The sequence below is a fragment of the Columba livia genome, chromosome 7, assembly GCF_036013475.1.
Source record: "Columba livia isolate bColLiv1 breed racing homer chromosome 7, bColLiv1.pat.W.v2, whole genome shotgun sequence".
NCBI lineage: Eukaryota > Metazoa > Chordata > Aves > Columbiformes > Columbidae > Columba > Columba livia.
This window is the reverse complement of record NC_088608.1, coordinates 35,984,891-36,008,567: the sequence shown is the minus strand read 5'-3', so window position 1 is coordinate 36,008,567 and position 23,677 is coordinate 35,984,891. Positions and strand designations below refer to the sequence as shown.

General features: G+C 44.3%; 1 protein-coding gene across 1 annotated transcript; it reads left to right on the top strand.

Moving 5' to 3' along the window:
* The first annotated feature begins 58 nt into the window (after positions 1-58).
* Positions 59-23,620, top strand: MCM3AP (minichromosome maintenance complex component 3 associated protein). The gene is made up of 28 exons (XM_065069342.1): positions 59-875; positions 963-1,186; positions 1,848-1,926; positions 3,630-3,777; positions 4,859-5,055; positions 5,936-6,075; positions 6,559-6,756; positions 6,964-7,232; positions 7,894-8,056; positions 8,587-8,747; positions 9,764-10,008; positions 10,721-10,911; positions 11,805-11,905; positions 12,946-13,077; positions 13,602-13,715; positions 14,227-14,379; positions 14,925-15,122; positions 15,424-15,492; positions 15,869-16,003; positions 16,424-16,577; positions 16,676-16,934; positions 17,299-17,396; positions 18,046-18,436; positions 18,575-18,829; positions 19,536-19,665; positions 20,645-20,836; positions 21,473-21,617; positions 22,093-23,620. The coding sequence occupies exons 1-28, from the start codon at positions 59-61 to the stop codon at positions 22,249-22,251; spliced, it is 5,517 nt and encodes a 1,838-aa protein (XP_064925414.1). The 3' UTR covers positions 22,252-23,620.
* Positions 23,621-23,677: the final 57 nt, after the last annotated feature.

Below are 23,677 nucleotides of genomic sequence, written 5' to 3'. Positions count from 1 at the left end.
GCCCCGCCGGCAGGACCCCGCCCACCCGCTGAAGAGAGGCGGTGGCGGCGGCGCCGCCATGAGCGCTGGGGGCCCGTTCCGCGGGCCGCCCGCTTTCTCGCCGCCGCTGCGCTTCGGACAGGCCGCCGTCTTCGGGCAGGGCGGTGCTGCCCCCGGTCTCCCCTTCGCCCCTGGGCCTGCCGGTACTGCCGCCGCCTTCGGGTCGCCTTATGGGCTAGGTCAGGCGTCGGCCTTCACGGCAGCGGGCGGTAGCGGGGCCCCGGCGGGCAACGCGAGCTTCAGCTTCAAGCCGCCCACCAATCTGGGCGGCTTCCCGGGGCCGGGCGAGGCGTCGGGCGGCGGGGCCTTCGCGCCGCCCGAGTTCCGCTTCAAGGCCCCCGAGAGCGCCGCTGCCGCCTTCAAGCCGCTGGCGGCCGGCGACGGGGAAAAGGGCCCGGCCGCCCCCGCCGACTTCACCTTCTCGCCGCCTTTTGGCTTCGCGCCCGAGCCGGGCTCCGAGGCGGCGGCGGCGGCGGCGGTGGGGCCCTTCTCCTTCTCGCGTCCTGCCGCCGCCCTGGGCCGCCCGGAGGAGAAGGGCCCGCGGCCGCTGTTCGAGGAGTCGGGGGAGCCGGCGCCCAAGGGGCTGAAGCGGAAGGAGGAGCGGGAGCGCTCGCCGCGGCAGGCGGCGGTAGGCGGGCGGGCGGCGGTGGCGCCGCCGGAGAAGCGGGCGGTGCTGCTGAACCGGTCCCGCGGCGGGGCGCTCTTCGGCCGCACGCTGGAGGCGGTGCTGCGCAGCCAGAACCGCGGGCAGCGCGACCGCGGAGGGGCCGGCGACGCCGAGCGGGGACCCGCCGAGGAGCCGCCGCCGGCCGAAGGCCGGGACCCTCCACGGGAAGGTAGGTCGGGGTGGAGGTGAAGCCGCGGGACACCCCATCCCTCCTATCGCTCTGTTTTCTGAGGCGGCCACCAAACTCTCTTTGCAGATGCCAGCCCCGTGACCCCTGCGCGCCGGGCTCGGGGCAGCGAGAGCACGGAGGGACTGGGGGCCCTGTCACCCGGCGAGCTGACGGCCATCCAGTGCAAGAACATCCCCGATTATCTCAACGACAGGACGGTGCTGGAGAAGCATTTCGGCCAGTTTGTAAGAGTTCGACGGGTCATGACCAGGCGCAATAAAAAAATGGCTGTTGTCCACTTTTTTGATCACGTGAGTATTGGAAGCAGTTGGCACAAGAGCAAGCTTAAACCTGAATGCTTGGGATGGATGCCCTGTTTGGTAGTGTGGTGTATTTTTCACCTGGGGAAAGCTTCGTATCCTGAGCCCTGTGTCGCAGGCGTAGAAGTGTACTGAACTGTACCTAAAATGTGGTAAAAACCAGTGCTCTGCCTGGCTTTAGCTGTCCTGTTAGCATCCAGTTCAAACACCAAGCCGATCCCTGCTGCTTGTATCTTGTTGCCCAAACCTGAGTTAGATATGCTGCCACGTTCTTGCTCAGGCTCAGCAGCACTGTGGTGGGATGAGCTCATGCAATATCTGCAGAGTGACCTGCTTGCTGGTTTTACTGCTGTTCTGTCAGCGCTGAGGTGTGTTGAGGAGCCAGATCAGGGACTGTGTGATCTTTTCCTGTTTGGTGCTTAAAAAGGCACCTTTGCTCTCAAGTGCTCCAAGCTTCTTGTAGCTCTTAGAAAAGCAGCACTTTTTGTGGAGAACAGGCCTGCTGGTTGCATGTAAGTCTTAAGTGAGAGGTTAAAATGCAGTCAGAGAATTGTACGGAAATTGGTAAATATTTCTCTGATAAAAACTACACTGTGTGTTTTGGTGTTTTGCTGCTAATAGGTTTTCATACATTGCTTTTGTTTTCTTTCAGGCCTCTGCAGCGCTTGCCAGAAAAAGAGCGAAAGAGTTGCACAAAGACATAGTAACATTCTGGCAAAAGAAGAAGACGAGTAAGTCTATGTTTCCAGATGTGATTACTGAGTGGTAAAAAACCAGCATGCCATGTAATCTGTTCTTGTTTCCTGATATGCTGAGAATGATACAAAGATGGTCTCCACAGTAGGAATGCTACAGTTTCAGAAGTGTGATTATTTGTCTTGATTTCTACTAGCCACACTGCTCAATGTGCAGAAATGCTGAGAGCATTGAGGGCTGGTCATTAGGGAAGCATAAAAGTAGTTGCCTTGCCATTTTATGTGATGTTTCAGCTAGCTCTGTCTCTGCCTATGTGAGTATGCAGGGGAGAGGAAAAAATAACAGGATAAAGCATGTAACTGCTTCCAAAATATTTTCTCAGCCTTTAACAGTCTATGGTTTGGGAGTCCTGGGTGCCAGAAGGGATGTCTTAGCCCTTGGAGCTTTTTTTCTTGTTGTTTTTGTAAACTGTGTAAACTTCCAGCATCTGTAGTACTGTCCTCTGGTATTGAGGAAGCTGTAAGTGAGCAACTGCAAATCTCAGTTGGAAATTGCACTGATTCTTTCTTAAATTCTTGTTGTTCAAAACGTTTTGCTTAATCTGAGTGAAAATACTGTTTCAGCCATACGAAAGAGCTAAAGACATATGAAATGACGGTGTAGTTTTACAAGAGAATTTAGAAACCATTCATGGGACCACACAAGAGGAATATGGTGATGTTGACTTTCTGCTCTATATAAAGTAGGATGTTCTTAGGGGTTGTAAGAAAACCCGGTTTCAAATGCCTTGCTACTACCCACTTCAAAGCGTGGGCTTCCAACTTTCGGGAAGGTGTCCCAAAAACTGCGTTAAGGAGTATTCTGAAGTGAGTGTCTGTTCTGCGTATCAAAAATTACATACTGCCTGAACCAAAAAGAGAACAACAATTTGAATTGTCAAGTGCTTCCCTTTATGAATGCTGTGTGTGTACCCCTGAGATTTCAGCCTGGGGACATGCTTCAACTGTCAGCAAATGAATGGTTCTCCACAGCTTTGACCAACCACAAAGTTGCCTTCCAGAAAATGAACAGCTGCGGTGTTGTCTTCCTGAGAATTCGTATCTTGAAGCAGCAGCTTTAGGGGTTTCTATTTGCCTTTGTGATTTTATTGTGGTGTTAAGTCTATAGAAACATGAATGGCAGTGTTCTAAAATAACTAATCTGAGAATTCAAGAAATCAAACTGGCTGAAAATTTGGTCCTGGGAGAAGAATTTCTCCCTGCCAAGTGAAGATGGAACTCTTGAGAAGGCATGCCAATGTCAGTCTAGGCTTGGGTATGTGAAATGAATAACTAAAATCCTTCAGTGGGAGCACTGGAAGTTGTGGTTTACGTAGGTGAGATTAATTTCATATGTTGTTGAGTGTTATGATTTGTGGATTAAATCCCAAACCCAAGAGGGCATAAATTCAGATGATGATCAGACTTCATTTACTGGCAAGCTGCTGAGCAGTTATAGTTGTTGCTAAGTGATTTTTGATTAAAAAATATTCTTTATAGAACAGTGAAGCTGCCAAGCAATTAGTAGGCTTACTTGGTAGAGCTTCTCATCCTGCATACATGAACAGAAGTGTTAATCTTGGATTCATTTTCTAATAGTATTTTTTTAACAAACTGCTCACCATCCCCATGGGGAAAAAAAAAGTTGTTGCTCAAACTATTTGAAAAGTACCTGGATTCATATTTATATGTCACTTCAGGTCCAGCAAAAAGAGAATTTTCATCCAAAGAGAAGAAAACAGGTGAAGATGAAGGAAGGCAAAGCAGCGAAGAGCAAAACTATCAGCATTCCCCTCTTCGAAAACCATTGATAAGATCCTCTGTCAGCAGTGTCATGCCTGGTAAAAGGTATGTGTGCTCCTCTGGGAAGCCGTCTGGCAGGACACAGGGTGGATGGTGGAAAATGATGATCGGTGTTTGCCACATCGTCACATTCTTGTTGCGGAGTGCGCTTCATTTGTCTCTTCTGGTTTGACTGAATTACAAGCTCACAGATCTCGTGCTTAATTAGAAAGATAATTCTAACTGCTTATTAAGGTCTTCTACTTTGGTTGGTGTTTTGAATATTTTGTTCACAACATGAGTAACTCTGCCTGCAATAGTGAGGCAGAAGGGAATTGAATGAAACAACATAGAGCCAAAATAGGATGAAGCAGTAATGACACTGTTCTGCGCTCATGATTAAATGAGCTTCTGAAGTAAGTAGTTTCATTTGTAGACGATTACAGTTCTGTAGAATGAGAATCCCCTTTTCAGAGTAGCTGGTGAGTTTGAACCATTGTCTTGTCACATTTCAAGTGAATGATCTTTGTACAGGAATCCTCCTGTTTTGTGTTGGTTGCTGCAGTGGTAGGCTTGTCATCTTTCTGTGGTACCTTAATGGTGTGTCTAGATTGACAAAAGTAACTTGGTATGCACAATCATAGAAATATAAAATTAGTAATATGTTGTGAAGGAATGCGTGTTCCTTGATTTAAAAAATGTTTGTATTTCTTTTGCTATAGAAAGCACTTTTTTTTCACACCAAACAGCAGGCTAGCTCCTGGTTCAAAATGCAAACTGCTGTGCCTTAGTGATGCAAAAATGCTGCAACAACAGTCTGGTTCTATCCACTCTAAGACAGATTCAGTAATACACTTTCTGTTGTACAAAGACTGAGGCTTTCACCACAATCAAGAATGCTTGGCAGTGTTGTCAAGGCAGTGCTGAGGATTTAATTAGATTAACTCCCAGTGCTAGCATCATTGGGATCTTAGTATTTTGTTACATACTTTGGTTTTGGTTTGTGGGTTTGTTTTTTTTTTTTTTGATACATTGCCTTGTGAGAAAAGTCATCTTCTAAACAGATGTTGACATCCTAAAGAACACTGAACTGGTTAAGGCAGGGGTGTGCATTAGTGTATTATTGATAAAAGTCTTCTGCATCTAGTTCTCCAGCAAAGAAGCCTGGTCTTCGAAAGGCGCTGCAGTTTGAGGCGGATCTGTTTGATGCTGGTTGTGAAGGGCAGAACTCAGAAGCCTTGGGAGCTTCCTTGTTGTCTCTTGGTAACCTGGTAGGTTTAGTGGCTGAGACATCTGAAGATAGATACCGTCTTTTGGACCAAAGGGACAAAATCATGCGACAAGGTAATTACAGAAGTTAATGAGTGTAAAATCTGCTTCACTGTTGGAAAGAAATTAAGTGTTTGGTGTCTGTTGCAAAGCTGTTGCGATGCTATGGAAATGGCTTTAAAGAGTCTTTAATATGGAGCAGTCTGCAAAATACTGTTCTATTGTGAGGGATTGTTCTATACATTAATTTATTGTAGAACACAAATCTGTTTTACTTATTGCACATGCATATTTTTGGCAGAAACTGAGTGGCAGATTGTTCATCTCCTGTGAAGGACACCATGCAGGGAGATAAGTGTCCCTGTAGGCTCTTGAAAGAAAGCTATCCAAAGCCCACTGATGTTTCCCTAAATTCAAACTATTTCATTATTTCAAGAAATGGCCCTTTGTTTCACAATGCTGGGTTGTAAACCCTTCTGTGATGTACATGCCATTTCAAAGCTTGAACCTACTTTTAATTTAAGATCTTATTTTTAATATTGACGAACACATTTCTCAGCAACTTGACGTGGAATTGGGAAATCACTGGTGCTTAGTTAGGACACAAAACAGGATAGATAGTTAGGATACAAAACATTTGGTATCTTTTAGAGGCTTCACTTTTTTTCAGCAGAACTCGAGTGGAAGAACCCCATCCTTGTGTGTTTCTGACCATGCCAGGGCATGGGTACAGCTTTGCTCTGAGTAAGGTGGGAATCTCTAGAGACGTTTTCCCACCAGCTTATTTTGTGAAGTGTTGCCCTAGCAATGTACTTCTGACACCCATCTGGCCAGTGTACAGACCCCACTTGAGGTATCTGACCAGCTTAGGACTCTGTCAGCATATCAGGGTGATAGCTTGTCCTGAAAACAGGAATGAGAAATGCTTAATTGTTAAATTTTATTTTTTTTTTAGCTCGAATAAAAAGGACTGATCTTGGCAAAGCAAAAACTGTTGTTGGCACTTGCCCAGACATGTGTCCTGAAAAGGAGCGCTACATGAGGGAGACGAGAAACCAGCTCAGTATCTTTGAAGTGCTTCTAGGATCTGACAAGGTATGAGCCCTTTGTATGCTGGGGTTTGTTCCCAGGACAGCAGTTCACTTGTTATTTATACGAAGTTGTCAGTGTTGTCTAGTTGGTTACAGAGTTAATTTTGATGGAAAAATTCCAGATGCTATTTCATTAATGTCTTTCAATTCTGTGTTGTAAAACAAGAAGGCTAGAGAATTGCTTTTTCACTCTAAGGCATGTCTGTTATTTAGCTACAGACAGGTTTTCAGAACTACAGTTCTAAAACTATAGGGCAGCAGTATACAGTCTTCAAAGTTGAGTTTAAGTCAACACTTAGGATCCTGTCGTAAAAGAAAATAATGTGTTTGCTCTGGTAGCAGAATGGATGTGGGCTGTTTGTGTGAACAGTGGAGAAACTGCTTTAATAGTCTGCTCCTTACTAAAGGAAAGGCATGGATGGGATTAAATCCTCTGTATGCCTGAAAAGTTGAAAATACTCCTTGGACTTTTATCTGCATCTTGCAGGTAGATCACGCAGCAGCAATCAAGGAATATAGCAGGTCTTCAGCAGATCAAGAGGAACCTTTGCCCCATGAACTGAGACCCTCTGAGGTGTTGAGCATGACCATGGACTATTTAGTGACGAACATTATGGATCAAGGAGAAGGAAACTACAGAGAGTGGTATGACTTTGTCTGGAACAGAACTCGTGGAATAAGAAAGGTAAGCAGTGGTGGATGGAGGTGTTTGATAGAAAGCATATCACATAATCCTGTAAAAAGTGAAGCAAAAAGCAATAGCAATCCAAATGTTTTGAACTGCCAAGTGACTCAAAGCACAGATGAATGAGTTTTCTAAAAGTAGTGCCAGATGACTGTGTTCTTCACCTGTAGTTCAAAAGTACAGGCAATGCTTTATCGTTCTTGTTAGGATATAACCCAGCAACATCTCTGCAACCCGCTGATGGTGTCTCTGATTGAGAAGTGCACTCGCTTTCACATCCATTGTGCTCACCACTTGTGTGAAGAGCCCATGTCCTCCTTTGATGCCAAAATCAACAATGAGAACATGACTAAATGCCTGCAGAGCTTGAAGGAGATGTATCAGGACCTGGCTAACAAGGGGATTTACTGCAAGAGTGAAGCAGAGTTCAGAGGTTATAGTGTCTTGCTGAATCTCAACAAGGGTGATATTCTCAGGTAGGAATAATGGATATCACTTATTTTCTCTCTTTGCCTCTGGGAACAACTGGGATTAAGTCCAGGTAAATTGTAGTGGAAGAGCATAGTTGCATTTTTTTTTTTTTTTTTGCCAAAGAAAGTGTGCTGTAGTAATAATTTAATTTTTCAATAGGTCATTTTTAAACGTGTCTTTTAAGAGGAGGAAAAAAAAAAAGTAAAGCTGTGCTTTGAGTAACTCACTAGACCTTCTGCAGGTAGTAAAAAAAACAGCCCCCCCCCCCAAAAAAAAAAAAAAAGTTGAATCTTCACTATTCTCAAGCAAGGAAACTTTTTTCTCTTCTCAGAGTGATATGCAAGGTTCACTGATTTATCTGCAGTAGGATCAAGAAAAAAAATGTTTTGTGGGCAGTGTCATACCTTTCTGGTCAGTCTAACTGCCATCCTCTCTAAACACTAGAGTGATGTAGCTAAATAATAGCATGCTGATTATGCAAGCATCATTAGAAGATTAATGACTTGTAAATTATGCTGCAAATTCAGTTCACAGCTGTTTGTTTTGCACAGTAGTTGCATGTCTTGCTTACAGTTTCTAATTTTAATTCTCTTTTGTTACAAGGTGCTATTGAGTTATGATTGTTCCTATTGAAGCAAAAGTTTTGTCTGTCTTTTGTCTCCACAGAGAAGTACAGCAGTTTCATCCAGAGGTTAGGAACTCTCCTGAAGTTAGATTTGCAGTTCAAGCTTTTGCTGCATTAAACAGCAACAACTTCGTGAGGTTTTTCAAGTTAGTGCAAACAGCTTCCTATTTGAATGCCTGTATCTTACACTGCTATTTTAACCAGGTGAGAAAAGGGCAAATGGAATTTGTTTTTTGAAGCATTAATCAGTAAAACTATCTGGGACTGTTGGGAGGAAAACTTCTTAGTGAGCATGAAACTGATATTTAACCTTAATAATTTTGTTCTTGGTTCTTCAGAAGTGCTTAAACTTAGCAAGATTTAAAAGGCAAAAACTGAAATGCTCTTTTCAACATTTTTTTCCCATAACTGTGTACAAATACATATTATTTCCCCTAAAAGCAGAGAAGCGGGCATGAGACTTTTGCAGAGGAAGTATCAACCTGCACTCTCAGAAGCCCTTGCAAGCTTTTCCTTCTGCACAAGAATCAAAGGGATATGCTCAAAATGAGAAGCACCAAGGAGGAGCTGAAACTAGAAAGCAACTGCATAGAATTTAAAAAGTTAAATCTGAGTAATTGTTTGTGTGAATATTTGACAAAGTACTGATTTCTTTTAAAGACTATTTTCATGTTTATAGTACACTATTTTAGGGTCTTTATAGTTACGTGGCTCTTCCTTTTATCTTTCCTCAGATTCGTAAAGATGCTCTCAAGTCTCTCAATATTGCTTACACTGTGAGCACCCAAAGATGTACAGCGTTCCCCTTGGATCACCTGGTCCGCATGCTGCTGTTCAAAGACTGTGAGGAAGCAGCTGATTTTATAAGTTATTATGGCCTGAGTGTGTCTGATGGGTAAGTGTAAGGAAAAGGGTGTCTGTGCCATAGGATGGTCACACAGATTAGTGGGGTTAGATCAACATGAAGTGTTAATGTGGATGGGCTGCCCCTGGAGTTTGCAGCCAAAGGAAGAGGTGAAGGGCAGGGGCTGGGCGCTGTAAGCAAAGCAGTAGGATAGGGATGGGTGCAAATTGTAAGGATCTGTTCTATTTATTGCTGTGGTTTATGTCAAGTTCTTCAATTTTGCATCTTTCCCTTCATAAATGGGGTTTGTATCCCTGTAACTACGGTAACTTCCCGCAATAACTTTTTTTTATGCCCTTATATATTCTTTTTTTTTTTTTTTTTTTAACATAATGCTTGGTTTGATAAGGTGACAAGAGATTTCAAGGGCACAAAATTACATCAGCCTTCTGGAAGGTGGTGAAAAAAGCAAGAGAAACATTTGCACCAGAGGAGTGACTGCATATTGAGCTCTGTGTCCACAAGAGACATTGTGGATAACCCTGTAGGAAAAAAAAAAAATGGTTTAGGTTCTTATCTTGCAGTTGAATCGTAGTAAATTGCAGCTCTCTAGGAAATAAGGATACAGGTCTGCTGCTCAGGAAACTGGCACTGTGGGGATGCATGTAGGGTGGGATGCAGCTGAACAGTGCAAAACAGTTTTTAGAGGACATTAGAGGCCAACGATTTGCAGATCAAAATGTCTGTCGTCAAAATACATACGTTGTAAGGTGTGTTCATACAGAAGCCTTGTCTCATGAGACTGGAGAAGGTAAAAAATTTGAGCATGCCAGTTAAGAGTTTTGTTTCCTGTAAACATTGTTTTGAGATGATGAATTAGCCATACTACAGGTGCCAAGATTAGAAGAAGATAGTCTTGGCATCTATCATGTGGGATGTAGTCTAGGTAAAATGTACATGGATATTATACACAGTGGGTAAAAGTTAAAAGGAGAAAGAGACAAAACAGTCCATGAGAGTGCCCAGAAATGTTAGTTCAGCGTGTACTCTTTTCTGTTTTTCCCCAGTGCTTACGTGGAGCTGAATCGCTCAGCTTTCTTGGAGCCAGATGGGTTACGTAAGCCACGTAAATCGATGTTTGTCAGCCAGAAGCTGATGGTGTCGGTCGGGGAAGTTGTGAATGGGGGGCCACTGCCCCCCGCGCCTCACCACGTGCCTGTGTCCAGCTTCAACGGACAGAACAAGTATATTGGTGGGAGCACCCCTGTGGATCAAGCCAATAGTGGCCAAAAATCCAGTGTGGAAGCAACAGGTAAGAGCAAACAGGTGTTTTTGGATGCAGCTCAAGAACATGCTGCTGGGTCAGCTCTGTGAGTAGTTTTGTTACAAAGCAGAAACTGTATTGGGCTCCTATGGGTTGAATTGCATGGAATTTTTGGGTGTAATGAAAGCATGTTTTAAGTGTACTTGTGTATCTGTAAAAGCTAAGAAACTTTGTCATTAATAAAAAGATATTTCCCAAAACAGGAAATATACTAAAGGAAATGAGTGCAATTTTGCCAACATAGGTGAAATAACTTGTCTATTTCAGACAGCCAACCACCCTTTTCAGCTTTTGCAGATTTTGTATTGCAACTGTTTGTTCCCACTGTGTGTATAATAATGTTTTTAAAAAAGCTGGCTAAACATATTTATTTCCTTGTTGAAAGTATGGATATTTTGCATTTATTCAAGTGGTATGTGTAGGTGTTAAGTACACTTGACTTTAAACAGTTGTTTTATTGGAAATGTATGTAGTTGGTGAAATTTTTGAATGTTTTGTATAAAATATTCAAAAATATAAATCAGTTTCTATGATATATATTTAACTTTAAGGCAGCAAGCTTCAGTTACGGACTCATTTTATGATCTGGTGAGATTTATCAGACAAGCAAGATTTTTAAGATAAGAATAGTTTTGTTTCTATTTGTGACTGAACTGGTTTCCTTAATTTTTTCTCTCCTCACTGTCTCCTCCCTCCCAAGAAGGAAGAGTGGAAAGCAAAGGTGTGGATTTAGATGCTGCAGCAGTAAGAGTCCAGCCCCCGGCTCATCTTCTGCCCTCGCTGTTACCTCGTCAGCTTGTGCCAATGCTGCCTTCTGCCCCAGCAGTGTCCCAACCTGCTGGACAGCCTGAGCCTCTCCCTCCAAAGCCTCAGCCTGTCTACACAGACACAGTAAGGAAACTTAAAACCATCTTGAAGTATTTGGGAAAGATCTGTGAAATGTAAGAAAAGATAACCAAATTTCTTAGGTTTAGTTTTCCAGATCTGCATGTGGTATGTAGAGCCTAAAGGAGATGCTCCCTGCTTCAGTGCTGTGGATGCTTTGAGAAGTTGTTTCCTTGAACTGTTCTGAAAAGAGAAAGTCTTGAATGATTCTTGGATGCAAGCTTGAAAACGTAGTGCTTGCTCAGGCTCCTTCATGGAGGAAACAGCCATGTGTGTTAGCATCTGTTTGAAAAACCTCTGAGAGAGTCAGAAAGTTATGATCTTGACTTAGTAGGTCGACTTTGCTTTAGTGAATAATAATGAGCTGTTTCTTACTGGCACGTGTTTCAAATGAGACATGTCAAAGTTCCTTATTGTGGATGTGACTATTAATGTTGGGTTTTAGATGTGTACCCTGTGTATCTGTGCTGTTCCACTTTTCCTCCATCCCACACGTGTTTAGATACGTACTACTGCTGAACCCAACTTGGAGTGTCTCATTGCTTTGTGAAGTACAGCTGCCATATTCTGCCTACATGTGGCTACATCTCAGTAGTCATTTCACAGGAATTGTGTGAAATTCAGTGTGGAATTAAATCAGCTCCTACTTGTAGAGCAGTGGCAACTCTATAAGAAAACTCAAGTACGAAAATAGGGATCCATCTCAAAATTTACTTGTCTTAGCTATTACTTCCAAACTTGAATTGCTCATGTTTAATACAGAAAGCTGTAGAAATACAGGTGATGCTGGTTACAATCAGTTAAAGGAGGCTGAAAGGCCTCACTCCCGGTTCACATGTGTGCCCAGGCCATCCTGAGCAGGACCACATCTTGCTCCAACTGCTTCTTCTGTGTTGCAGGACATCGCCGAAGTGGTGGACAGTCTGGTGCAGGACGTCCTCAAAGCAGAGTGCAGAGAAGTTGGCACAGCAGGAACAGCTTACGTGACTGCTGCAATCTGGTAAAGAGCATTTATTGCTGGTAATCCTGGAGTCTGCTGGCAAAGCTGCAATTTGCCATAGTTGGCACCATGTGTGAAGATCATAAAATTAAGCAAGGCCTGTTGTGGAGACTGTCTTAACTGATGCAGTTGAGGGAAAAGCAGACCTTTCTTCAGATGTCTGCCAACTTTGTTACAAGCCAGCTAGCCTAATGGAAGGCTAACTGCAGACCTCTGTAAACTGTGGCTTACATGATACACCTCTGCCACAAGAAATGTGTGTTGTGGATGGGAAGGTGCCTGAAGGGGGACAAGAGGAGTAAGTCTAGATCTGGCTGCTTCTCTGTTTCTAATAGTGCTTCCTCTCTGAGGCACTTGGTAGAGTTGTAGATTTGGGTTTCTGACGAAAACAGTGTTCTTAATGCACCAGTGTTTTGGTTGTTGCTGAAAAGCAGAGTGCTGAGGCCTTGTTTCCTACTCTGCACCTCTGTGAGTGGGTTGGGGGTGTGCTGGAGGCTGGGAGGGGACACAGCTGGGACATTTGACCCGGACTGACCAAAGTCTATGCTGTGTGATGTCATGGTCAGCAATAAAACTGGGTTAGAGGAAAAAGAAAGTGTAGTTTTTCTGCCTTCCAGGGTGGCCATTGATTTGAGACCAGGCATTGGTCTGCCTGTGCGAGGTGGTGGCTGGCTGCCTTTGCTTTGCTTGCCAGGGGTGTAGGGCTTTGGTGGCTGTGTTTTGTGTTTTTTTTTGGTTTTGGGGGGTTTTTTGTTTGGTTGTTTGTTTGTGTGTTTTTGTTTTTAGTTTTTTGGGGTTTTTTCCCCCCCTTGCCTATTACAGTGCCTTTGTCTCCATGAGTTTCCTTGCTTTTGTTCTTCCTGTGTTCTCTCCTGTCGCAGTGTGGGGAGGGGAGCAAGCTGGTAACCACACAGGTGCTTGACCGGTAGCTGGAGTCAACCCTCCGCAGTGGAGCAAAGGTGTGCTTGAGAAAAGCACAGACACAGGGTTTTGAATTAAAACTTTCTGGCTTTGAAAAAAGTATTGTTGTTTCTGCACAGCACCTCAGAGGCCACTTTGGAGGAACTCGTGACTGAAGTGACAGGGGAGATCCTCAAACAGGTGGCTGGAAGCGTCCTTACCGCAGAAAGGGAGCGTGTCCAGGAGGAGAGGCGCAGAGTGGAGGAGGAGAGGTGAGTCGCTGTGTTTGCTGTGGGGCAGGGTGGGCTACACACACCCTTAGGCAGTGTTCCAACAGCTGGTGCCAACCTGAGTCCTTGCATGTGTGCTTGAGCCCTGTTTCTTTTGCTGACAGCACTCAGTTTATCTCGCCTTGAACTGCCCTGGGATTGTGCAGACAGATTGTCCCTGGTGACCTGCTAGTTAGTTTAGTGACCTGACAGAGCTACTACTAGTCACCCAGAGCTTCCGGAGAGGGAGATGGATCCCAGCCCTGCTGTGTGCAGGAGCTTTTCCTGCTGAGCAAGCTACTTGTCTGTAGTTGACTGTGGTGAGAATAAAATTAATCCCATTGTTAGCTGTATTTTTGAGGGAAACCTGGCTCCATGCAAAGAGAAACAAGCTAGTGGGAACTCAGTTTTAGCTGAACTATTGCTGATGCTGCACGTAGTGCTTGTGTAACTAAGTGACAGGTTTCCCAGCACGAGTCTTTCACTTGTGTAAATCTTGCCGCTTGTGTACATCTTTGTCCTTCCAGGCAAAAGTGGGAAAGAGAACAGTTAATAAAGCAGTTGAGCCAGTTGTTGGTTATGGAGTTAATGGAAGAAATAATAAAGGAGAGTGTTCAAGAAGCTTCAGCCAATGAGTTAAAGTAAGTAGAACACACCATATTCTATATTTTATTGTAGGATGCTTGCCTAAGGGTAAGAATTTGTCAGGGAGCAGGGGGCTTCTTGGCTGGTGTTCTCTGAGGTCCTCTTCAATAGGCTGCTTTAAAGAGAGGGAAGGTGTACTTGGTTGTACAGTGGTTGGCAGTTTGCAGTTGCACTCTGTTGGGCAGTATTGGTCCTCCAGGATGGGAGGGAACAGATGCTTTGTGAGGACAAGGCTGCACTTCATGCTTATTCTTCTTCTGACTCCCCTATGGCTCAACTGTGGGCTCTCTTGTAGACCTTTCTTTGGAAGCCCATGATCAGTGTAAAACTTGAATGACTTCTGTTTTGATTGTAGGCCTTATTTAGAAGGACCACACTGAAATGTGGAAAATACCTCTCCTTTGCTAAATGTGGTGGTCTTCCTTGTTTGCAACTCAGCTATTTGTATTGGATTTTTCTGTAGCCTCCACCTTGTTAGATGTTTTGGTTTGTCTAATTTTGCACTAGGTGTGCCTTAGAGAGAGACCGGCAAGCCCGTATTGCCCGCTGTTCAGAAGAAGTCTGTGGTCACGTCATGGCCCTCTTTCTGGAGGATGAAATTTTCCAGATTGCCAAAGAAACCCTTCAGGAGCTCCAGTGTTTCTGCAAGTACTTGCAACGGTGAGTTGCCACCCTGCAACACAACTGTGGGAGCATTGTTTCTTGAGAGCATTGTCATGGGGTTGGTTTGAACTACAGATGTCTGGTTACGTTCTTTTTGCTGTCGTGTCCCCATTATAAGGGTAGACTTAGTCTTACTACCAGCCTCTAAGTTACTCAGCTCTATGTGGGGAGAAGAGCAAACCTCATCAAGAGTCAGGTAGTGAGCTTGGTAGGAGATCTCAGCTTCGTTCTATCTAGAATCTTGCAAGAATTCCTCCTTGTATTCTTTCTGTTGGATGCTTGTTTCTGTGGATACCTGCTACGTGTTCAGTGGCTGTTGTGGTTTATCTCTGTGCTGTGCTGCCCCAGTGCAGCCAGCCACCCTGAAGTGTGTTTTGGGTGGCATTTCTCACTGCTGAAGAGGGAGCAGCAGGCAAGTGTCTGTTCTATGGAGCACCTTCCCTCGCAGAGTTCTTCCCGTCCTAAGGCTGAGTTCATGCATCACTTTGGGGTGTGCGCCTGTAGAAGAATTTGTTAATGTGACCTTTTTATCTCTTTCAAAGGTGGAGGGAGGCAGTGGCAGCTCGAACGAAGTTGAAACGTCAAATGAGGGTGTTTCCGGCTGCTCCCTGTTGCATGGATCCAAAAAATAAACTGAAAGCACTGTCCCCCAGCGCTGAGTGGCCTATAGCCATGGAGAACTTGTGCAAGAGAATTGTAAACCTGGGGAATGGAGGAAAGCTGGGGACCTCTTGCACAAGGTAAGGTTATTTACAGTGGCGGTAGTTGAAAATCTGATTTTTTGGAAGGCAAGCTACAGAGCAACCCTGTTCCATTATGAACATTAATGGTTTTGTAAAACTCTTTGTTCCTAAGTACCCCCAAAAAGATCCTTTTTGCACAAATGCCATGGCAAAGGTTGCAAACCTAGTAAAACTCTTCTATTAACGGCAGCTTTCAAAAGCGTCTGGTGTAGTACTTAGGTCTGAGTGAGTTTCTTAAATTCAGTTGAAGTACCTGTTCTATACCAAAAATTACAACTAAGAATTTTTTTGTTTCCAGATTGAATTGGCTGAGAAACAAGACAGTGCATGAAATTAAAGTTCAGCACTTCTACCAGCAATTGTTAAGGTATGTTGGTGTTTGATCCTTGTCTTCTTTCTAAGCAAATTGTAACAAATGCTGGAGATGTCAAATGTCAGTATTGAATGGCAAATGATACTTGAGTGTCCACTTGCAGCCCTGCTTCTGGGAGAATTTTCTAGATAAGGGAAACTGGAAGATAAATTTGTGGAAGCGTTAGGCCATCTGATTGTGTTGCTGCAGATGTAACTTTAAGGATCTGATGGATGTTTTGTGTGTGTGTGTGTGTGTGGTGTTGTGGTTCTTTTGTTGTGTGTTTTGTGGTTTACTTGGACGGTAGCTTGTTCAACACAAGAAAAAAATTCCTCATGTGGGAATGAGCACTAGGGGCATCTTTTCACCAGCTTCTGTATCTCTCTTTAAGTGATTTAGCTTGGACTCCCCTGGATCTTGTCTCATTAATCACTGAACATATTCCAGTTCAACAAGAACATGTTTTTTGGAAGGTGCTGTTGGTTTTGCCAAATGATGATGAATATGCAGAAGATGATCCCAACAGGTAAGTAAAAGTTGGTTGCTGGGCCTATCTTTCAAACAGGGCGGTCAAGTAGAGGAAAAGTAATAGTATACAGTCCTTGATATGTTTTTCCCCTACTGCTTAAGTTTCCAGGGTTTTTTGTTGTGTGATTTTTATTTTTTTATTCTCCGGAGCACTCTAAAGACTGGAGCTGTAATTTGTTGCAGTGCTCTGTATCTTCTGGCATTGGTCATTGAATTCCTTTTGCTCATACTGAGAACAGAAAACCTTGAGATACGTAGCAGTGTGGATAATTTCAGGACATTTAATAGCTATTTAGAAAAATCCAAGCAATATGAAGATTGGGGTTGTGATAGGTTGTGGTATCTTAGAGGTGTTGGTGCTAAAACACTATAATGCCATTAAAAAAAAACCTCAAAACTCACTCTTCTTGTTTGCTAGGATACTGGTGGATTGGTTGAAAGCCAAATTTATGGGAGACAAAAGCTGGAAGAAAACAGATTCACATACAGAAGGCAAAATTCAAACACTGACATTATTTAGTTCTCTTGGCACACAAGGGAGCAGAAGCATTAAAGTCAGTGTGTGTATAAAGGTAGGTGAGAATAGTTTTGTGATACCTAACAGGCCATAAGGCAGGATGTGCATTGATAAGCTTTTGTTACATAACTGTCCTCTTTGTTACTTGTATAGGTGGCGCATGGTGTGCTCTCTGACTCTGAACTTGATATGGCTGAAATGCAAAAAGACTTGCTTGGAACCAGTGGTCTCATTCTTCTCCTGCCCCCTCGAGTCAGGAGTGAAGATGTTGCAGAAGATGATGTTTATTGGCTTTCAGCTTTGCTGCAGTTGAAACAGTTGCTTCAGGCCAAACCTTTCCACCCAATAGTTCCCCTGGTGGTTCTAGTCCCTGGTCAAGAAGGGGAGGCCACAGAGAAAGAAGTAGAAGAAGGTATATAATTATTTCTGTGTATTGGAAAAAAAAAAGTAAAAGTAAAAAATGCCCCAAGTAGAACTGTTGCAACCAGTGCAGTCTCTCAGATACATTGTCTGGTAAAGGGAGAGACTGAAGCACAGTACTTGTCAAATCTTTGCTAGAAGTCCTGAGGCCTTAAGAACTGAACAGTATGGAAAGAGACAAACTTTATTTTGTCTTCCAGTTTTCCTTTGCATACAGTATTTGATTCTGAGAGTCTGCGGGGAAGGGATGGAGGAAAGAGGTGATGCTGTGAATGTATGCAGAGTGTGAGAGTAGATTAGAGGAGATACCTGTTTGTTCTTTCTCTGTGTATATGGCAGATTTTCTTATTTTTAAGGTTTGATGCTGCAGGACTTGATTTCAGCCCAGCTTATTTCAGACTACAGCATTGTTGAGCTCCTGGGTTCTATCAATGACTTACAAGGCACCAAAAGGGTAAGAACAGCAACTCATGTGAAGAGATACTTAACTGGTTTATCGTTAACCTCTTAATTACTAATGCCCGATAAGGAGCTATTATGTTCTCAGTAGCTTAAATTGCAACTGTCTTGTGTAATGGGATATTTTTTCCATTGAAGTTTCTGTAACATGGTTTTTGTTCAAAAAGCTCTCTTACCAGTTTTTTTCCACACACCTGAATGTGAAAACAAGACATATTTGGAGTGATGCTCCCCCACAAACCCTGAGAGTGTACGTCTCCTTGCAGTTCAAGGACTGCCAGGATCAGACATGGCTTCTCTGGGTATAGTCACCCTGGGCTCATTCTGTGGAGTTGTCTTAATTTCTCCCAGATAAGTTTTGGCATCCCCAGTGTCCTGGAGCAGAGAATTCCACTACACAACTGTACCTGGTGTGAACAGTCTTTCTGTCTGTTCTGACCCTGCTTCATGTGAATTTAGCTTATGATCCTCTAGCTGGAGAATTTACTGTTGCAAATATGAGGATGCTCGTAGTTGATTTCTTTGTATTTTGCTGCATAGTACCTTGAATAGTGTTATATTAAACTCAGAGCTGCAGGATTGAATCCTTTGTGTCCTGATCCCTGCAGAGCAGTTTCCAACTGCCCATGTTTTATGTATCGTAGATCTCTGAAGCTGTGGGCTGGCTGGTTTCCCAGTGCCCTGAGTCCCTCAAGCTCTGCAGTCAGACCCTTCGGGAGTACATTGAGGATGGTGTCGATGGGGAATTTGGCAAACGCTTTTACCATGACTGGAAGGAGAGGTGTTCAGCTGGCCTGCCATCTCAGGAGCCTGGGGTCATCATAGAGCTGTATAACAGTGTGCTGCAGTTTCTTTCGGATGTGGCATCCTCGGAGCACCTTTGTGGCTTGTCATGGCCTGTTACAGAGTTTTCAGAGCCTGGGGGGAACAAGCTGTTGCCCCACCTGCAATGGAATGTGCCTGATCACCTGGCCTGGCTGAAGAAGGCTGTGCTGTCCTTCCAGATCCCGTACCTAGACCTGCCTCCCTTAGGTGGTATGTACTTCATGCTGCACTGTCCTCTAGGTGGCACATCATTCCCTCATGTGCCAGCTCTGTGTTGAAATATCAGCCTGTAAGGTGGGTAGTTTTGCTCTGTCACAAATCCTTGCAATTTACTTTTTTTCCTGATAGCTCCTTGGCGTCCAGTTTGCCGCATGATTTTTCAGTATGTGTCTCAGATTGCGAGTTCTTCCCATACTCAACCACTGATCCAGTCTCAAGTGGAGAATCTGCTGAGCAAAACTTACCAGAAGTGGAAAACCAGAACATCTGGGAACTCTAAAGATGGACCTTCTGTTGATGAGATCCCTTGGGATAATATCTTGGCAGTCTGCATTGATCATAAACTGAGAGACTGGAAACCACCCAAACTGCCCATTTCTCCAGGTATCACTTCTCCTACAACGTGGGTGATTATTCTTGTGCAACTGTGTTTAAGAACTTGACAGTGGTACCTTTATGTGTGGCAGGGAGTGATACGTAGCAGGAAGGGACCTATGGCCTTGATCTCCTCCTGTAGAATGATACTGTGCTTATTGCACATCATTCTGCTCTTTGGAGTGTGTCTTTAGTGTTGACGATGACTTGAGGTTGTGATTAACAAAAATTTGTCTCTGTGGAGGAACATGGTCAGACTTTCAGCCCTCCCCTCCCAGTAGGAGAGGGTTTATGTTCAACCAGAGGCCAATAATTGGTCCCTCAGAAGTCACATAAGCTCAGGTCAGCTGAGATGGCAGACGCCACTGTTACTGAGCACTTCCATGGATGGAGAAATTTTGTCTCCGATTCTGTTTACTTTTAATTTCAAGCATGTGGTGTGGTGTTGCTGTCCTATAGGGAGCCTCTTTTAATAAATGACTGAACGTGGATGCACTAGATTTCTTAAGATAAAGCAGCTTTTTACAGTCTTTCCCAGTAATCTGGTATCTGAACAGTCAGTTTGAGAAGGCTCCTTTTTACATGTATATTACAACCTAAAACTACTTCAAGTGAACATGCAATTTTTCTTCAAATTGGCTTTTCAATACTGAGCTTATTTCTGAAGGGGAAAATATGCTCTAATATTAAATGTTAGGTTTGGCTTTATTCACAGAAGCAGTAAGTGGAGATGGTCAGATTCATGTGTACTTCTTCAAGGAGCACTTGAAGAACTTTGCTGTCCCTTTTTCATGGGAACAAGCCAGACTGCGCACACAGGAGGAGATCCGGCATGGCCGTGAGAGGTGAGGCAGCTGCTGGCACTGCAGCGTTCAGCTGTCCAGTGCACCCTCCGAGTTGCTCGTGAACTTTAAGAGGTTGTTCTGGGCCGCCACAATGAACACGTAGTGCTGTCACAATGCTGAAACCACATGGCATCCTCCCAGGATGTGCTTGTGTACATCTCCTTAAAATGATGTACAAGGTTGTGCTGAAACTGGGTAGTAAGTAGATTTTATTTCTGCAGGGTTACTAGGCTCTCACAGAAATGGATTGCTTGGGTTGGGGGTGCTTAAAGTGTTATGAATGGAGAAATTATCTTCTGCCAAAGAAAACACTGCTGAGGCTTTGGAATTAGACTTTAGGTACACAAAGCATGGAGGAAAAACAGTATGAGGCTGGAAAAGAGCATAGGGATAAGTCATGAGTGTACTCGTTATTCAATAGCCTGCCTTCCCTTGCATTCACCTTCAGTTGCACTCTGGACCTGACAGATGAATTATGTGTTAGATGATTTGCAGATTTACTCTTTGGTAATTACATGTTAATTTTGCAGCATTTTGAGTTCAAAAAGAGGGTTTGTCCCCAGCTTGCGGGAACACGTCAGGAAAGTCCTTTTGCTAAGAGAAAACACTACAGGTTGAGGGGTGAGAGTGCCTTAGAGCTGTGTGACATTGAAGTATTTGAGATCTCACGAGTCTAGCTCACTTCCCCAGCCATGTTCAGAGTGAAGCCAATCTCCCCTCTTGGAAGCTTAGCTGCTGCTCTGCTGTGGAGCAGAAGGTGTTGGGTACATCCCTTTCTTTGAGCTGAATCCCAGCCCTTGTTCAGATTAAGTTCCTCTCTCATCCCACACAGAGGTGGTTGTATGTTGGACCCTGGTACAAAAGAATGTCTCCAGACGATCGGTTCTCACTCCCTGCTATTTCCGTACTTCAAACTAGTAGGGGAGAAAATTGTCACACTCATACTCATTTCTTTGCCTTTTTTTTTTTCCTCCCCCAGGTCAAGGGTAAAATCTTCCAGCTCTTTTAAGAAACACTGTAGTGTCTCCATGATGCCAGGTATGAGCATGCTGTCAGGTCAAGAGAAGAGCGTTCCCAGTGCAGCTGAATTCACAGACACAGCCTCAGCCCAGGAGCTTCTCCCAGAGCGTCTGTTGGCACAGTTGCAACTGGAGAAAATAGAAAACAGAAGGTAAATTTCCAGAGCAGCATTCTTTCCTTGCAGCTCTGGCTCAGGGTTGTAAACTGTTTCTAAGTTACACATCATGAGAAAGATGAAGTCCAACAACAGCCTAGACTGTCTCTAGTTTAATCTGATTTCATCAAGCACATCAGCACTGTGCTGTTTCCTGCCAGCTCCTGCTGGCATCACAGGAACCGTCTAGGATGGTAGAAACACTTGGAGCTTTGAGGAATGGTTGGAAACTCTGTGGTCGATAGAGCCACCAATACTAGAGTAGTACAGTGTGTACAATAGTCTGTGTCCTGCAGCTTCACAAATGTCTATAAAGTCCACTTTGGGATGTCAATTTGGTGCCTGTAGCAATGCAGATCACAAAACTGAAGACCTAAAGCTGTTGAAGATGGCTCAAAGGTTTCTTGTTTTCCCCGTTGGTGTGTGTCTTCAGTCTGTGTGGCTCATTTCTGTACCACAACCTTCTGCGATGGATTTTTGTCGTAGTGGTGGGTTATGTCAGTGTTGGAAATGACTGTGAATGTCAGGTTCTTCTTGCTGACACCTCTGAACCCCAGAACTCTTGGTTACCCCCCCGGTTACAAGATAAAAGCCAGGCTGCAGTCTGACTGGTGCTATTATCTTTCTGTCCAGGTTTGAAGAACGGTTGCACCAATATCTAGCTGAGGAGATGGAGCCTCTTGGTGACTTTGTAGGTCTTCCTCTCTACCTCCCCCAGTCTCTGGTCACCACCCCAGCTGTCACCTGTCCATTGAAGAGTCCTCTGTCATCTCAACAGGTGAGAAAGTGTGGGACTGAGAATTAGATGTAGCTCTGAGGAATGCAGGTGCCTGCACTCCTGTGGTAGTTGCAAAACCTTTTGTGGGAGTTACCTTGGTGTGCAGTGTTGGGAAGACTTGGGAAATAAAGAACTGAAAAACTGCACCTTGGAAATAACTTGTTTTTGGGAGGGAGATGGTTTCTGCAGATCTCAACAGGTGTTACTGTTCTGACTGCCAGCAGCAGAAAGCATTGTCCCTTGGGGTGCTGCACTTCAACTTGGGGAATCAGTGTTGGGGGTCAGCTTCCCCCAGTTGAAGGCTGGGGACAGAACTAGCAGAACATGCTATTTTTGCCTGACCTCCTCATGGATGGAGGCTGCTGGCCTCCACAGTCGCTCTCAAAAGTGGGGGAACAGCCCGTCAGCTGAGAAGTCCCTTGTTGGTTCAGGGTGATGCTTCTTTCTCAGTCTCCTCTCTTTTCCATCTGCCCAGGTTGGGAGTCAAGAAGGATGCAAGTTTTTGGAGGAGAAGCTGAGCCCCGCGCTGTCAGACAGACTGAAACACTTGCAACAGCTGCTCAGAGCGAGCAAGGAGGCTGAAGTTGCCTCCGAGCTCCACCTCTCTGCTCTAGTGGACATGGTGGATATTTGAGCAGGGCTGAGGTAGATGTGTAGACTTGGGAGACTTTGTAAAGAAATGAAATCCAGGGCTGGGTGATGGAACAGAGTTGCAGTTCTCCTGTGAGAAGAACATGGGGCCTGGGCCCTTCTCGTGTGTCTGCCTCGCACAGACGGTGTGGTGTGGCTCACTGGAGAGCTTTGGCTGGTCTGGGACAATCTCTTCTGTTTGCAGGCATGCAGATGACCCAAATGCTTTTCTTGGAAAGCCTTAAATTGACACTTTGTGTGGGGGGGTTGTTGTGTGAGGTTTGTTTTTTTTCCTACCAGCTCTCATTGTGGGTAAACACAGCTTCACCAGGAGAAAATGACAGGGTAGCAGAGGCCCCTGGGAACATCGGAGCGGTTGCACTGCACAGACACAGGCCCAGCTCTGTGCTTGCTTCCTGCAGAACCGGCTTTCCAGCAGCACTGGGCTTTGAAGTTGCTGTTCTGCTGCCCAGGAATGTCAATGTTGTTCTTGAGCCTGTGCAACACTTGATTGTATTCTGTACTTAAGGATGCTCAATGCAAATCCAGAAGGATTTTTGTGCTGCTGGGCCAAAGTTCTATTATGTTGAGTGTTTACAGCACTAAAACAGACGAGTTGCTTATTCTACAGTTTGTCGTGCTGCAAAGCAAAACACTTTCTTCAGTCTTCAGTAAACAGCTATGGAGAAATGGGGTTTTATTTTTTGGAAGAGCAGATTACCTACGTTCTCTGGTATTTGGAAAGCTGTGGCTTTGGAAGTTGAAGACCTTTTAGTTTAATATTGATTTCCAACAAATAGTGGAAAGATGGCCCTCATGCCTGCAGTAGTCTTGTACAAATGTTTTTACAATATCAGCAGATTTTTCTCAGGCTGAAACTTCAGCCTGATGAAACACTAATTGCTGCAGCTTTGGGGGTAGACACTGATTATCTTGCCTACCAGAGACCAGTTGTCTCACTTGCTTCTAATTTAATTTGAATTTCTCAGTAGTCCAAAACTGTCAGCTGCTTTCCAAAAAGAAGAAATAGTGATTTCATGGTTTAAAGTTAGCATTTGTATTATTTCTCTTAAACCTAGATTAGTAACAGTAGTTTAATGTTAAGTTGAAATGAGGAATTTAAACTGAAGAAATTATGCTTTGAGGCTGTTTGTGCTATATCTACCTTTGGTGGGCAGAGTTGTGTTAACTTGCACTGGTTTATGTGAAGCAAAGTGCCTGTACTGTTCTCTGCTGTGCTTCACCCTGGTGCTGGTGTTTGTTCTTGGTTTATGTGGAATTCCGCTGTAAAAACCCAGAAGTGTTTTGGGACATGGTTCACACCACCTGATGTAAATGTGTTTTGTACTGAATAAACTTTTAGTGGATCAAAAGGAGCTGTTGCCTTGTTGGTATGCGAAAGCTCCTGGTACAGGATGCTGTTGATATGT